Genomic DNA, 16,360 nt, shown 5'->3' on the forward strand with positions numbered 1-16,360 from the left:
CCCCTATCATATATTGAACCAAATGGTGAGCTGGCTGTATTGTTACACCCCTCATGGTAATGTAGTTAATAAAATAAGGAAATAAGGTTTTGGATGAAGTAAAAGAAAATCTCGCTGAAACGACGCCCTCCTACTGTAACGCTCAGTAAAGAGTAGTAGCAGACGTTAGGGAAAATGTAATTTAACTCGAGTTTAACAAAGGAGAAGAAACCCTTTTTGTATATCTCGTTACACTAATTTCTGCACCACTCATTCTTATCTCATCAGTGGGGCAAGTCTTTGTCTGGTCGTGATCAAAAAAGTCAGCTTGGGAACTTAAAAAATAAAAAATGCAGACTCTCGTTGTCTGGTACAGGAGTTTTCCAATCAATGTGCCGTTCCCCAATGAATGTAGTTTGTGAGAGGCAACAAGCTGTGAAAGAGACTGTAATCACCTGTTCCTCGCCTCTTCTGCAGACAACTGGGCTTTATAGGGCGCATGTATACAGAGGACAGTCGGGGTCAAGAAAAAAATATATATAGAGAGAGAATGAGAGGGGTCGATTTTCTGAATAAAACGGGTCATTTGGGTATTTTAGTTTATCCCAAGAACCATAAATCATGTGACATCTTTTCTAAATCCACCAGCAAATCCGCAGCAACGTTGCTCTCTGCTCTTCAGACTTGGTTTACGCTGTCTTCACTGTCAACCCCTTTGGACAGTTTTGTAGCTGTCTGTCGCTGCCTTTTGTAGTGTTCCTTAGTCATCTTTTTACAGTTCATGTAACACGTAAGTGCACAAGAATGTTTTATGTACAGCTGTTTGGATGCTAGGATTTCTCCTCGAGGGAATGTTTAATACTGACAGCATCTGAGTAGAAATCACACTTCTCCCCCTTTTCCCTTTACTCACCACCAAATTCTCTCCAGTCTTTTGGTCGATGCTCCCCCCTGGTGGCATAATGGAGTCAGTGCCTTGGAGAGTGCAGTGTAGAATATACCAAGACCAGGCTCAACCAGAAACTAATCTTATGTTAAACACAATATTTAGGTAGTTTTTTCTTTTATCCTTTATACTCAATAATTCATCTAGATAGCATTTCTTTGTGTGTGTAAAGTGAAGAAGCCTAGGGCTTTACATAGCTGAAAAAAATGTAAAATATAACACCATTGTTCCTTTGTTGTAGAGCAGGAGATAGAGGCAGGCTCAAATAATTAAACTCTTATCTCCTCCAAAAGTTTCCAAAGAGCCAGACTGGTTATTGACTAAAAGCCCCAGAGGCCAGATGCCTCTTTGGATGCCTTTTGTTAGCCAGGGTCCACTGTTTTCTGATTTAAGTGTAAGGGTGAAAGAATACCAGGATTAAAAGTGCAGCCTAGTGTCTCGAGACCGTTTTAAACCGCTGTTCCTTAGTAAAAGGCGTCTGATGCAGGCTGACACACACAGAACGGATACTCGCACAAACGCACGTCCAGTTTAGACCAGGCCCTTTGAAAAACCCTGTTTCAGGGAATCTCTAGTAGAAATTCATTCATATTCATAAGGTAAACTGTCACTTGTCATTAGAGCCTCGTGGATCTAGCGTGCTACAAATTGTATATCTATCTTTTTGTTACATAGAGGTGTGGCTACTTAATCTATCTGCAGTAACGGATGAAGGGCTTTTCCCTTTGTTTGCCTTGGCAGGATATCTCAGGATCATTTACCTTGAACCTGAAGCGCGAATACGAACTGTTCTGTTGTCTGCTCTTAAAAGGCCTGGTAATCAGAGCACAGGTTCCCATGTTGTCATTTAGCCTTTAACCAAACTTCAGTCTTTCTACTAGCAGACGTAGATGACTGAGCACTGTCTGAATTATGAACTGTTTGCAGAAACTGAAAGAATAAAAGGCCTAATGATAAATACATGCTAATCAAAGATCCCGATAATGGAGACAGAAGAGCAGAAATACCAAGAGACATCCCACTTTATTAACGAGGAACTAAAATACAGGTTGGGAATTTGGTCACATAATAAAACGTAATGAAATGAGACTATTTCATGCTTCCAGTAATTAAACAAAGATAATGTATAAGATGATCTAACCTCCAATTTATGTAACAATTTCTGATAAAATAAACGTTTTCTCAATACACTGAGACAAGCAACTGAAAAAGAACCAACAGTAAATGAATGCTTAAACTACTTGAGGAAAAAGCAATGGCATGGACACTGCAAAGGTTTTAGTTTTCCCTTTGGTTATTGGCAAATCATAAACAGCGACTTTTTAATTTAAAGCAGGAATTGAACATAACAAATGACAAATTCCACCTTAATGCATCTCTGCTCTGTTCCACGGGCCGGCACAAATAATTAGATTTGTTTGTTGATTGGACGCTTATACAAAATGGATCTTCTATATTTTACTATATGATGAATTGTTGCTGGTGGCACAGTGGTTAGCGCTGGGACCTGACAACAAGAAGGTTCTGGGTTTGAGTCCCGGCCAACCGGTTGCCTTTCTGTGCTGAGATTGCCTGCGTGGGTGCTCTCCAGGTTCCCAATGTCAGCTGGGATAGGCTCCAGTCCCCCCCGTGACCCTTGTTAGGATAAGCAGTATAGATAATGGATGGACTGTTGCTAGATGGTGCTTTTAAATGACCTTACCTACGGTGAAAACACAATCCTTTTTATTTGGTCTCGGTATTATGGATCGAGAAGCGGCTATAAGATCATAACACAGCTGTGTTACATCAGCAAAAATACTGGAGAAAGGAAGCTATGAAAATACGATTGTCTTCTATTGTATTCCACAGCAAAGATTTAAAATCAGCAACTCCTGTGTAAGAAACAGAACAGACACATTTATGTAACACATATTTCTGTAGTTTCTGCTCATCGTATAATTACTGCTGTAGTGAACCTTGAATGCTCCAACCAGCATCCAGTTGTGATTTTACTTGATACTGTTAAACAGTTAAAGTCTAAAGGGAAAGTAAATCGTACAGCTGTAGTACCAAACATGTAGAGGAAAGGCTTTAAAAAAACTGTAGGTATAATAAACACAAACTCTGTGTGGATCTTTTTTTTTTGGATTAATGCAAAAACTACTTTGTATTGCTTTTTTAGTTTTCTTTTCTGGTGAAATGTTTGGGAGTTTGCAAGTGGGTAGCCTTGGTCTCAGTGTTGGTAGGGACACCCCCACCTCTTTATTTAGGCTGTGCTAGGATCTGTATTTGGGTATTTTATCTCATTTATTCTTGAGGGCAATTTTAAACATGTGAGCAGGATCTTATGAAACCAGCTTGTTCTGATGTAAGACTTTTTTCAGAAAGAACTCGAGACCAAATACTTTGACAGAGGTTGAACATCCTGAGAATAACTTTGGTGCCTCCCTGTAATTCCAAACTGTGGCACTTTGCATGAACTGGCTTGTGGTTGGTCTGATTAGACATTCTCTTCCATATAAAGAAAATGTCCAACCAGCTTAATTCAATATTTAATTCAACAAAGGAAACTCAAGAAAGCTGTTCTGATGTAAACCTCACCTGGAATTCAGTGCACACACTGTTTACCTTTAACTCAAACTTTGCCCCAGGTCATAACTCAGCTGCCAGCTCGGCTGTGTACTTAAGAGGCTAAAGCTACGTCAGTAATGTTGTCAGCCTCAGGAAACGTGGCTCGAGGACAGACGTTAAAAAGTACTGCCTTGAAGTGACATTGTCAGTTCCGGCACAGCAGGTAATAAAAAAAAAACACACCACAGCTTCAAAACCAGAGCTGAGGAGATTTGTTCCAAAATGAGAAGCTCCACTCGGTGTAACGTGTTCTTATGAACCAGCTGCCACAACTTGTGGAGAAGAATGAGCTCGTGGTGCACTCTGCATGAAGATGAGTTATCCAGCTGCAACAGCAAATGTGTAAGGTCCTGATATGAAGACATTTACATTACTATGCATTTATACAGTATAGGCACTTCAGTTTGGATACACAAAGGCTGTGGAAAGTAGAGGAGCTGTGCTGTGTTGGTCTGCTTGAACCAAGCTTACCCACCTCATTCATTTTATGAACCAGTCTTAATTTATTCACCTTTTTCTCTCCTTTGGTTGAGCACAATGTTTCTTACCATTTAAGGAAAACATAAATATTTGCCATGCCGAAGCATTATTAGATAAAGAACTGTCTGCTGAAGAAGGCATCTATACTACATAACTGCTGCCATCAGTGTGGCACTATAAGGCACATAGACAATTATACACTTTGGTACTGAATAAGATATAAGCATGTAAAAAGATATTTGGACGGATCTTTTTAGAATTTGGCATCACAATCTCTGCTGGGAGCAGAGAAGCTTTGAACATAGCAGACAGCATCTGAAATGGTGAAAAACAGACTGTTGCTCTCTCCTTCATCACTTTCTTTTTTGGTAGGGTGGTATCCTCCTCGTTCCAGAGTGTCCAGTACTGAGGTATTACACTGGGCCAGGACAACGCTGACCCCAAGTTCTCCATAATCTTTGCGAACCTCTTTCAGAGCATTCACTCCAGCAGTATCTAGAAATACGATAGAGCTGCAGTCGATCACTATGCCGTGTAAGCTACGAGAGGGTTTCCCATCAAGCATCAAGGTTACATTTGTGGTTGATTCAGCGTCATCCTCTTTATGTACAACATTGTCCTCAGACATCACATTTGGGACTTCTGCATCCTCTCCATGTTGCTGTCTTCTCTTCTTGTTAAACTTGATGCGCTGTGTTTTCTCCTTCACCGGGTCGAGCCCTACACATTTGTAAAGAGATTTTTTGAACAAGCTCTGATTGGCGTAATAGATTGGAGCGTCATATCTATAAACTGCCACCCCGGGGTGTGTTTGAAGGCCGTGGTAAGACGACAGGTCCTCATAATGTTCCCTGGTTGTAGTTCGGCCCAGCTCCAGGACGTGGACTTGCTGGGTGCGGCCCAGGACACAGAAGGCTGACGCCAAAACCCCCACGAGGAGCCCCAGCTCTGTGTTGACAAATGCAGAGGTTGCCATGGTGAGCAGCCAGATGGAGGCATCAACACGATTGACACGCCACATGTGGGGAATGTCGGTGAACTTTCGTAGAGCGCCACGGAGGTTGACTACAATGATGACAGCTAGTACACACCTGGTGAAGGAAAGGGCGAGAAGGTTAGGAATGTCAGTTAACTGTGTTCAAGGAATAAAGCAATCACCTGCTCTGAAGAGTGAAGGCTGGATGAAAACTGACTGTACAGCTTTTAAGCTTTTGAATTTCCTGTGTGTGACTCTTTTCAAACTGTTTTTCATCAAAACTGCAGTGGCAAAGGTTGAGACACAGAAACGGACAGAATCAGCTAAAAGACCAACAAGCTGTATGGACAGAGATGGGAGCAGAGAGAAGATGCTCTGTCCTCAGCAAATGTTTGACATCAGTGATGAAGACATTCCATATGATCAGTGAAGACATTTGTATGCGTGCATGTACACTGACCAGCCACTTTATTAGGGACACCTATACAATTGTATGCAACACTTCTGCCTTAACATCTGTGTTTATGAAGCTCGAAATGTGAAATTGTCATAAATGTATAAATTCAATTATGTTCATTACTGAAGTCGTAGTTAAAGGTGGTGGTGTACAGGCTTATATACAGTGGTGTTCCTAATATTGTGACCCTCTTGTTTATGTGAAGAGGGAGGACAAAAGCACTGAGACAGAAGTGTTGCAGTGAGGTGTAACACTGACAGCAGGGTGAGGAAATGCTGATCAGTGCTACTAAAACTACAGCTACTGCTACTACCATTACTTACACATTATCAGTCTTGGTAGAACAGTGTCGGTGGTTGGACAACTGATCGGACCCGGCTCTCAGAGGCCACTGAACAAATACAGTGTAGATGCTGTGTGTCAAGCCACATATCTGCTCTTTGCTTGGATGAGGACAGGGTTCTGGGATGTCTGGAAAATGGTGTTGCTGATCGTGGCGATCAGACCTGATTTATGACGGCATGGGCTGACACCCCCTCTTTGGGGCCAAATAAAGGGTAACCATCACCTAACTTGTACATACTGAGCTTCCATATAAATGCTCTCCCATTCTTTGGCACATTTATTTGTGTATTATTGACTGGCAGTGTTGCACTGAAGTGCATAAAATTGCACAGGTGTACCTAATAAAGTGGCCGGTCAGTGTGTGTAGAGCAGCGCAGAAGCAAATCATTACCAATCACCAGCTTCAGTCTCAATCGAAAGACAGTGATCAATGTTCATACATAACTTTAAGTATCTCCGAATGTGTGACAAGTCCCATTTATTGTTCCAGGCAGCAATTTACTCATTTTGTATTGATTCATCTTTCTGCTCCTTGCTCCACATTATAGAGGACCACAGTGGAAGTACCTTGAGTTTTTAGCCTTATTGTGTTTTTATACTTGACAATTTAATTCTATAGCAGGACATGGTAATTTGATTTTATTGGTGTCACATCTACTCTCAAATCATTAGAACCTTTTTCAAAAATCTATATCTGAAATGTTGCCCAAAGGTATTTAACCCACCTGTTATGTTCATTTCTCAGGAACAGCAGTGATGTTCCTGGGTTAATTTTACCATTACTAACCATTTCAATCACTATTTAGTGTAGTGGTGTTCTTTGCCTCTCACAGATTATGGTTCAATGAGGATAATGCACTTGTTTTTCATAAAAAATGCATGTTACAGCATTTTTTAATGTACATTGGAAAGACCTACATATAAAATACATTATTTTTACATGACTGATTTTCTTTTACATTTTGAATTCTTTTCTTTTTCTGAAGTGATTTTGATAAATTAACATGAGCCACCTCTTCTGTTCAGGGTCTAATTGACCCAAATGCAGGGGGAGGGTGCAATAATGTGAAGTGAACCATTTTCATTTATATGTTGATTACACCTAGTAAGCCAAGCAGAAGAAGTTTATAAAATACTTTTAGATTTTTTTTGTACAATGCAACATAAAAGGAGGGTTAAACTAGCACAGCAAGAACCAGCAGTCTGCATTAACCCTGAACAAAAAATTTGTCTGTCTGATGTCAGGTGACCCACTTTTTTTAAAGTGAGTCAGGTTTTACTTTAAATAAAATCTGGTTGCCATGCTGGAGTTTGGCCAAGCCACTGTATATTTCAGTCTGTCAACTCTCGACTGCCTGTTGCACTTGCAGTTTTGATCTTTGGTTTGTATTTAGTGTGGATCTAGATTGTGATGTGTATTGAGCACTGTTTACATATTTTTTTCAAATATTGCTTTTACCATTTTAATGTTACCACATTAAGTTTTCTTTAAAATTTTACTGAATGTAGATACTATGCTTGAAAGATTCATGTCTTTTTTTTTTATTTTTATGTCAAATATTTTACTGAATTTGAAAAATGTCGCCCTGGGCACAACCTCCTGCACACATGGCTTACAGCATCTGTTCTTTCTGTACAGTTACTTCCTCTGCTATACATAAGTGGTGGGCTATTGTTTTGATGTAGTTTCAACTTTAACATTTACAAGTGACTATGTGAAAACACCATCAAGAAACTGACGAGCAGGAAGTTTATTCCAGATTTTAGAATTAACTAACTTCTCACTAATTAGGAGACTGATTTTCAAGTGGAGTAACTGAGGAACATCCTTAAATCAATAAAAAAATTTAGATTCTTGCATGCTTACTTCTGAAGGGAAGCGGTGCAATAACCAGAAGCACCAGTAGCAGGATGAAGGCACTGACCAGCCCTGACATTTGAGTCTGGCATCCTGTTGACTCCTTGACCAGAGTCTTAGTCAGAGCAGCGCTGGTGGTGAAGCAGTGGAAGAACGATGGCAGGATGTTGCAGAAGCCGATAGCATACATCTCTTGGTTTGCATCCACCGTGTAGCCATGTTTCTTGGCAAACATTTCGGACAGTGACACAGTGATGGCAAATGCCACGATGGCAATGGAGAAGGCATCAACAGCCACGTTGGGGATCAGAGACCAATTGGGCAACTGGGGAGGGAGAAACCCTGTGGGGATGTCGCCTGCCACACTGGAGCCGTACTCGGTGTTGAAGTGGCCAAAGTGAGAGGCCAGTGTTGCAATTATCACCACAAAGAGCTCAAAGGGAATTGGAGCCTGGGTAAGGGCAAAAAAACAAAAAACCCAAAGTGTAAACCAGACTGAAACTGTATTCACACTAGTAGACTTATAAGCATTAAATCTCATTGTGCATGATATAGAACTACTGGAAAGTTTAGAAATGAAGAGCCAGGGTTAATCTAACATCCTCACCAGTAGTGGAGTAAAAAGAAGTTACCTTTGACCAAGGGTCAAGGGTTCCTGTGTGTTCCTGGTGGCATTATAAGGACATCTCAAACTCATCCAGTCAGGCCGAGCTCCACACTGTCACACTTATGGTACATTCACACATACAGATTCAAAGTAGCTGGCGGTACCTGGCCTTCGGTGAATCTGTAGTTCTGGGGCTGTGTTGTGCTGAGCACATATGTGATTTACACCCTTTGCTCCAATTGGACAGTTGATTTCTGGCATATCTACCGTACTACGCATGTCAACAATTTGTCTCCACACTTGTTCTTCTTTTTTATGTCCCAGTAACGTGTTAGACATCGTAGAGAAATAATGCAACTATACGTTTGTTTTTTTTTCTCATCATTTGGTTTAAAATGTTTTCAAGGTGGAGTGGGAGTAGGAACAACTATGCGTTTCAGTTGCTGCTTGAATCAGGATGATTATGATTGGCTCTCGCCTGGGTGACGCACATATCAGAATATTTGCATAAAGTTGAGTGTTCCTCGACAGGGCTGGAAAGCCAGGTCTCGAAGGCCCAGCCTTTTGATTCCATATGAATGAACGTACTGTTATTTTACTTTTGTAAGCTGAACTTTGTCAGGCTTACCTCAACATTCAAATAAAATTTTAATTTGAATTTTTAATTTGTATGGACTTCAGTTTTAGCAGCACTTTTCAGGCACAGGTATATTATAATTTCCACACATTTGACAGATATACAGGGAATCGAAACGTTTCAGTGCCTGCCTCAATAGTGAGCCCCCAAAATACAGTGGCGGCAGGACAATCCACTTAATAGTTGACACTTTATTTCACTCTGGGCCAAAGTTTTGGACCGATAGAACTGAGCAACTGACATCACCATCCTACAGTACTACTGTGGCCAAAAAACATGCATGTAATGGGACAGGGTCCTGACTTTTGCAACCGTTTGGTGATTGAGGACTCAGCTTTATTGTAATGTTACTGACTCAATGTAGTTTTAGAAAGCAGCATCTGTTAAATGTTTTCAAAGTAAAAACAGGCAAAGCTTACACGGTATTTAGATTTAGAATGCATCTGAAATAAAGTAATCTACACTTTGGCTTCGTTACCTTTAACTTTGCTTTGAAGCGATCATTGAGCTCCTTGGTAGGTATCAGTATCAGCAAACACACCAAACTGGTCACCAGGTCACAAACGTTGGCGTTTCCCAGGTTGGTGAACAGGCTGTACCACGTCTTGAATAGAGTGAACCAGCCTTGGGGCCTGGGGATCTTTAGGCCCAAAAGAAACTTGAACTGGGAAGTAAGAATGGTCAGGGAGGCTCCTGTAGCGAAGCCACTGAGAAGGGAGTCAGAGAGGTAGATGGAGACAAAGCCTACATGGAAAAGGCCCATTAGCACCTAAGAGAAAAAGAAACAGGTGTATGTGAGCAGGTACCAAACTATAGACAGGACACTGGCATCTAAAGAAATGTTTGCAGAAAGCCTAGATACCCACAGAACCCTTGTTTTAAAAAATTTCAGTTGTTGTTCATAGATGCCAGGTGCCACAATTTCTTTTAAATTGACCAAAGTTGTGAGGTGTAACCAGGCTGTGTCACAGTTTTGATTGGTTTGCAAATAGAAGAATCTGTATATGCTAGCATGTGATCATTTGTATCTGTCTAGTGCTTATTATTGCCCCTGCTCACTTACCTGGTAAACCCCAGCAGTGAAGGTAAGCGTAGCTCCCACTGTGATTGCATAGCAGCCTCTGTCACATTCCATCCCAACGCTGCTATTCCCCGGGCCAGCCAGAGGGACAGTGCTGTCATTATGTCTGATGCTGCTGCCTTCTATGAGGTATCCTGCCAAAGCTAACTCCCTGTCCACAACTTGGCCCACAAGCAGGCAGAGCACCCCAAAAATCCCCACTGAGATATGTCTGGAAGTGCCTAAGAGGGCATAGATAATGGAGGAGAAGAAAGAAGTATAGAGGCCATATATGGGGTCCTGACTGGCCAGTAAGGAGTAGGCTATGGACTGGGGGACCAACAGGATTCCAACAATCAGTCCTGATACGATATCGCCCAGAAGCCAATCCTTGAGCTGGTAGTGTGGAAGCCATTTCAGAATTGGAAAAAAACCCAGTATCTTGGATTTTGCAATTTTTGGGGTGCACAAGCAGTGTTTCTTCAGCTGATGTAACACGGTGGTCCGCCAGTTTTTCCCCACCCACATCTTTGTGCTCTCTTTCCAGAATGAGAGGCTGCTGCTGGTTGCTCTCTGCCGCATCTTCTGCTGTTGTGCAGTTGTTGCCATGTGTCATATTCGAACCCTTACCTGTGATGTTGTGGAAAAGTTTAGTTTGCTAAAGTAGTTGTACCAACTCTCAAACAGCAAGCTATACAGTTCATACTGTATGTCGGCCTGACTGTGTACATGGTGTTTTTCTGAGTCATATTTCCTCTCTCATGTCACCTCAGCACAGAAAAGACACTTCCCTTATTTCTACAATTCAGCTTGCTTGACTCTTAGGAAAAATAAGTCGTTGCTGGTAATTAGCAGAACCGATGGCTACCAAGCTAATGACAAAGTCAGAAGGAACCTGAAGAGCATGACAATACCCCCCACAAAAATCTAAATGCGAAAGGTTGAAACTGGGCTTTGTTTGGTTCAAATGTTAGCTTTTTATAGAGGCACAGTTTACTACTAATTACACACTAATTACATGATGTGAGCTTGAAAATAACTTATGCTGGAGATTCAATTCTTTATATAACAGAGACTGAGACTAAACTATTACCCTTTAACAACTGATCCCACTTTAGGCCACACGTCTTTGACCTTGCATATTTGCACAAAATGCTCAGTGGGACATCTACTGTGAATGTATGCGGGGTTTAGTTAATGGAGAGTTAACACATAGTTTCCTTTTACCTTTTATTAACACTTACTCCTCTACAGACTTATCTGAGGTATTTAAAGCACTATCTAAATTAAAGGATTACAGTAAAGCACTCTGCAGTATGCTGCTCACCTGTGGTGATGCTACAGGAGGGGCAGCATGCAGAGGTTTATGGTGGCTTATAATGTGGTTTGAGGATGCTCCTGAGGATTCTGGGGTATTGTAGCACCAGTAAAATGTTTGTAGATGCTAATGTACCTATGATGTTTATGATGATCAAGCCAAATTTACTGGCTTGTTGAACTATCTTGGCCTTGACTACACCAGATAACAGTACTACTGTGGAGTTACTGGTGAGAAAGCCTATATTCTATGATTTAAATATAATGTTGTTTGTCTTTCTATATGTGTACATTTGTTATTTACAGTGCCTTGCGAAAGTATTCGGCCCCCTTGAACTTTGCGACCTTTTGCCACATTTCAGGCTTCAAACATAAAGATATAAAACTGTAATTTTTTGTGAAGAATCAACAACAAGTGGGACACAATCATGAAGTGGAATGAAATTTATTGGATATTTCAAACTTTTTTAACAAATAAAAAACTGAATAATTGGGCGTGCAAAATTATTCAGCCCCTTTACTTTCAGTGCAGCAAACTCTCTCCAGAAGTTCAGTGAGGATCTCTGAATGATCCAATGTTGACCTAAATGACTAATGATGATAAATAGAATCCACCTGTGTGTAATCAAGTCTCCGTATAAATGCACCTGCACTGTGATAGTCTCAGAGGTCCGTTTAAAGCGCAGAGAGCATCATGAAGAACAAGGAACACACCAGGCAGGTCCGAGATACTGTTGTGGAGAAGTTTAAAGCCGGATTTGGATACAAAAAGATTTCCCAAGCTTTAAACATCCCAAGGAGCACTGTGCAAGCGATAATATTGAAATGGAAGGAGTATCAGACCACTGCAAATCTACCAAGACCTGGCCGTCCCTCTAAACTTTCAGCTCATACAAGGAGAAGACTGATCAGAGATGCAGCCAAGAGGCCCATGATCACTCTGGATGAACTGCAGAGATCTACAGCTGAGGTGGGAGACTCTGTCCATAGGACAACAATCAGTCGTATACTGCACAAATCTGGCCTTTATGGAAGAGTGGCAAGAAGAAAGCCATTTCTTAAAGATATCCATAAAAAGTGTCGTTTAAAGTTTGCCACAAGCCACCTGGGAGACACACCAAACATGTGGAAGAAGGTGCTCTGGTCAGATGAAACCAAAATTGAACTTTTTGGCAACAATGCAAAACGTTATGTTTGGCGTAAAAGCAACACAGCTCATCACCCTGAACACACCATCCCCACTGTCAAACATGGTGGTGGCAGCATCCTGGTTTGGGCCTGCTTTTCTTCAGCAGGGACAGGGAAGATGGTTAAACTTGATGGGAAGATGGATGGAGCCAAATACAGGACTATTCTGGAAGGAAACCTGATGGAGTCTGCAAAAGACCTGATACTGGGACGGAGATTTGTCTTCCAACAAGACAATGATCCAAGACATAAAGCAAAATCTACAATGGAATGGTTCACAAATACACATATCCAGGTGTTAGAATGGCCAAGTCAAAGTCCAGACCTGAATCCAATCGAGAATCTGTGGGAAGAACTGAAAACTGCTGTTCACAAACGCTCTCTATCCAACCTCACTGAGCTCGAGCTGTTTTGCAAGGCGGAATGGGCAAAAATTTCAGTCTCTTGATGTGCAAAACTGATAGAGACATACCCCAAGTGACTTACAGCTGTAATCGCAGCAAAAGGTGGCGCTACAAAGTATTAACTTAAGGGGGCTGAATAATTTTGCACGCCCAATTTTTCAGTTTTTTATTTGTTAAAAAAGTTTGAAATATCCAATAAATTTCGTTCCACTTCATGATTGTGTCCCACTTGTTGTTGATTCTTCACAAAAAATTAGTTTTATATCTTTATGTTTGAAGCCTGAAATGTGGCAAAAGGTCGCAAAGTTCAAGGGGGCCGAATACTTTCGCAAGGCACTGTAAATGGAATAATTCAGGAATGTGTCGCATGCAGACATAATACAGAACGAAGAAATGTAACAAAGTGAACATGACATTTAGTAAACAATACGTGACGTGACCCTACTAAGCATTGTTACAATACACACATCTACATAAGGCTATAAAACTGCCCCTTCGCATATGTTGTAGGCTCATGAGTCAAGCAACACACCACCTTAAGTCATTAAACAAATAATTAAGGGTGGACTGATTCAGTAGACGTCGCCAGTTTCACCCATTCATAGACCAGTTGCATTTACAGGAGAGCAAATGCAGAACTACAGTAAAAGCGCTGCCTTGTTTGGATGAGATTAATATGGACCGTTTTTACTTGAGTGTCCAGAATAAAGTTTGAATGAATAAAGTAGTATTAGCATAAGAAGGTCAACTCCTGCAGAATGACACATCTCACATTAGCTTGTCAATTTCACACCTGGTCCTATATTGTTTTGTTTTAATAATCTGCTTGTGAAACGTAAAAAAAAGTTATCAAACACACGTAGGGAAGTAAAAAGTACATCGTTTGCCTCTTAAATGTAGTGAAGTCTAACTCACGGGTATATATCTCAAAACTGTAAGTACAGTGCGTGAGTAAATGTACTCGGTTACTAACCACAAATGACTGGTTCATCATACAGCCTATTTAAATGCTGACAAGAGAACATTTGTGTATCTTGGTCAATTATTAGCTGTCAAAAACTTCGACGTTACTAAATGATAGTAAATGACAGTATCTGCATTAGGTAAACCTTCTATTTCCGATCAAAAACCCGCTGAAATCACGGTTTACTCGAGAAAATTCCTTCATAAATACTTTGAAGGGAGTCGGACTGAGAACTGCCAGCGCTGCGTCTGCGGGGTTATGAATGGGGACCATTATAAACAAGTGGCTAGTTACAGTGGACACCAGTTGAAACCTCGGCCAACTAAAGTAAAGTCATTTAAGAGTCTGCTCATTATAGGAAAAACGTTGGTATTATTGAGTAGAATAACTGACCTGAACTCAAAGCAGTCGCAGTTAAGGAGTTAAACTGAGCCTGTGTTCACACAGTCAAGTTTCTTTCCGTCTCAAATCCATTTTACACTAGCGGTATTCGGCCCCGTGCGTAATGACGTTTTAATTACGCGTCTAGACCACGTTGCACGAACTGCTGAGACAAAGATGTTCTGTGTCGGAAGATGACTCACTTTGTGGCAAAATAAGACGCTGCCGTGTCACAGAATACATTAAATAAAATAAATAAAGAAATAACTTGCTATGCTCAGGAGAAGAGGTAGTCTGCATGGTAGTGCTGGCACTGTTATGGCAGCTTGTTAATGCTGCTGCAACGGTCAGTCTTGCATCAGTTTAATTTCCCAGTGTACCTGTGCAACCAAACCAGTGTAACCTCTGGTTATTTTTAGTTATTTACTGTAAGTAATAATTAATAACCTGTTTAAAGGAGGCATGACATCTGAAACTAGGGCTCATAAATTTGATCTCTGACACTTGTCTTTTAATGTTTTTTAATCTGGTAAATCATGAAGTGTGTATGTGGTATTGTTTATGTGACATGCATTTATTTAAAATGCCTGCTGGCAGGAATAAACAAAACATGTGTGGATAGACCTATATGAAAATATAAGTAGAACTTCAGTCTGGAAAACCCATGAAAATGTCACAATTAATGTTTCTTTTTTTATGTAGGAAACAGAATCAGATGAGAGAAGCAGAGCAGGCTGATGAGGGAACAGACGCATCTTCAATGTTTCAGGTAAGGCTCCGATTAGGAATTGTAGTATGAATTTTGGAGTTATATCAAAGTTATTCTCAGCATGCTCAGCCTTTGTAAGTCAATGTGTTTGGTCATACCAAACCTACACCCTTGCTTAATATAGTAAGACAATGAGGAGGTTCTTCATATTATATGATTCTGACTCAAGCTTTCCAGAAACAAATGGTCTCTTCACAAGCATCTCCCCTTCACTGCCAGTAGGAGCTTTGGCTTTGTCTTGATCTTCTCAAGCCTAAGTTAATCACATGTGTAAACACCATTAGTTAGAATTTGAGTGATCAGACAAATGCTTAAAAATTACAAATGGCTCCACACTGCAACATCCACATTAATCAGGCTGGTGATGGGGTTTCCAAATATATTGAGGTCTAGTTTTGCTTTGCAACTGTCTGAGCAGGTCCTCATTGACACCGCACAAGTGTAACCTGCTGTAAAGTTTGGAAATCTTTATTTTATCAATAGTGATATCATTTCTGTTCTCTGTTTGCCTGTTCTCTGTCTCAGATTCTTCAGAGAGGGTATGAAGGTGTTTGGTTTTTGAGGTTCATCATCACAGAATGGAGACATGATGCAATATGAGCAGTCGATATGAGTTATGACATTTTTGCTCTGATGTAACAGCAGCACCGAACCCTGTGATATGTGTGACAAGGAGGGTGTGACAACAAGTGAGGAAGTGTTGGTGAGTCCTTGTTACACACAAAACATTCCTGAAACTGTACCTGATGAGCAGATTGTTTAAATAACACTCAGTGACATCCTTTGCATAGGAGTGGACATCAGAAGAACTGAGCTATGCTGCAAGAGTGGTTTGAGAAATATCTTTAATGTTTAATGTATTTTCATTTTGAAAACTTGGCATCCTGTTACTCACTCAATTCATGTTTATAACAACCAAAATGTAAGGCAGCCTTTGGGCGAGGTTTCAGTTTAATGTCTCCTGATATGGAGAAAACATCAGTGAAGGAAGCCAACAAGCTCATTCTCCTAGAAAACCAACGTCTTTTGCAGTTGAATGTGGAAATTGTACAAGAAAATGTAGTTTATAAACCTCTAGCTTGTAAAAGCAAAATTGCAGTCTGTTCTAACAAATAACATGGGCTTCATAGATAGCTGGAAAACATTTTGGGGAAAACCTGGTCTGATTAGCAGAGACGGCATCCATCCCACTTTGGGTGGTGCGGCTCTCTTATCTAGAAATCTGGACGAGTTTGTTTTACAACCTAAATTATGACAACCCAGAGTTGAGTCCAGGATGCAGGGTCACAGTCTTACACACCTCTCTGCTGTCTCCTTGCAGCTGCTACCCACCCAACGCTCCCAGTACCCCATAGAGACTGTGTCTGCCCCCCGCCCAC

At 40.9% G+C, this 16,360-nt stretch overlaps 2 protein-coding genes across 8 annotated transcripts in view; one reads left to right on the forward strand and one right to left on the reverse strand.

The window, feature by feature from the left end:
- The window catches only part of pde6a (phosphodiesterase 6A, cGMP-specific, rod, alpha), a 76,752-nt gene that overhangs the window by 12,592 nt on the left and 47,800 nt on the right, over positions 1-16,360 (forward strand). For 6 of the 7 annotated variants that reach the window (XM_020594020.1, XM_020594021.1, XM_020594023.1 and 3 more), the window contains 3 exons: positions 14,915-14,981; positions 15,507-15,520; positions 15,624-15,684. The gene's annotated coding sequence lies outside the window, so the exon portion shown is untranslated. The remainder of the gene's footprint in view (positions 1-14,914; positions 14,982-15,506; positions 15,521-15,623; positions 15,685-16,360) is intronic. The other variant, XM_020594019.1, reaches the window with a different exon arrangement.
- Positions 1,960-14,314, reverse strand: slc26a2 (solute carrier family 26 member 2). Its single transcript, XM_020594048.1, has 5 exons — positions 14,225-14,314; positions 9,962-10,588; positions 9,377-9,667; positions 7,660-8,105; positions 1,960-5,109 (listed from the first exon to the last, which is right to left on the reverse strand). Exons 2-5 carry the CDS (start codon positions 10,565-10,567, stop codon positions 4,272-4,274), a joined length of 2,181 nt encoding a protein of 726 aa, XP_020449704.1. The 5' UTR covers positions 10,568-10,588; positions 14,225-14,314; the 3' UTR covers positions 1,960-4,271.

The sequence above is a fragment of the Monopterus albus genome, unplaced genomic scaffold (assembly GCF_001952655.1).
Source record: "Monopterus albus unplaced genomic scaffold, M_albus_1.0 scaffold21.1, whole genome shotgun sequence".
In the NCBI taxonomy this organism is placed as follows: Eukaryota; Metazoa; Chordata; class Actinopteri; order Synbranchiformes; family Synbranchidae; genus Monopterus; species Monopterus albus.

Excerpts from the sequence above, each read along its gene's own strand:
- slc26a2 (XM_020594048.1), bottom strand. The coding sequence starts at position 10,567 with ATGGCAACAACTGCACAACAGCAGAAGATGCGGCAGAGAGCAACCAGC. Across the intron at positions 8,106-9,376 it reads GCTTCAAAGCAAAGTTAAAG|GCTCCAATTCCCTTTGAGCT; the intron begins GTAACGAAGCCA and ends GCCCTTACCCAG. Across the intron at positions 5,110-7,659 it reads CCGCTTCCCTTCAGAAGTAA|GTGTGTACTAGCTGTCATCA; the intron begins GCATGCAAGAAT and ends TTCCTTCACCAG.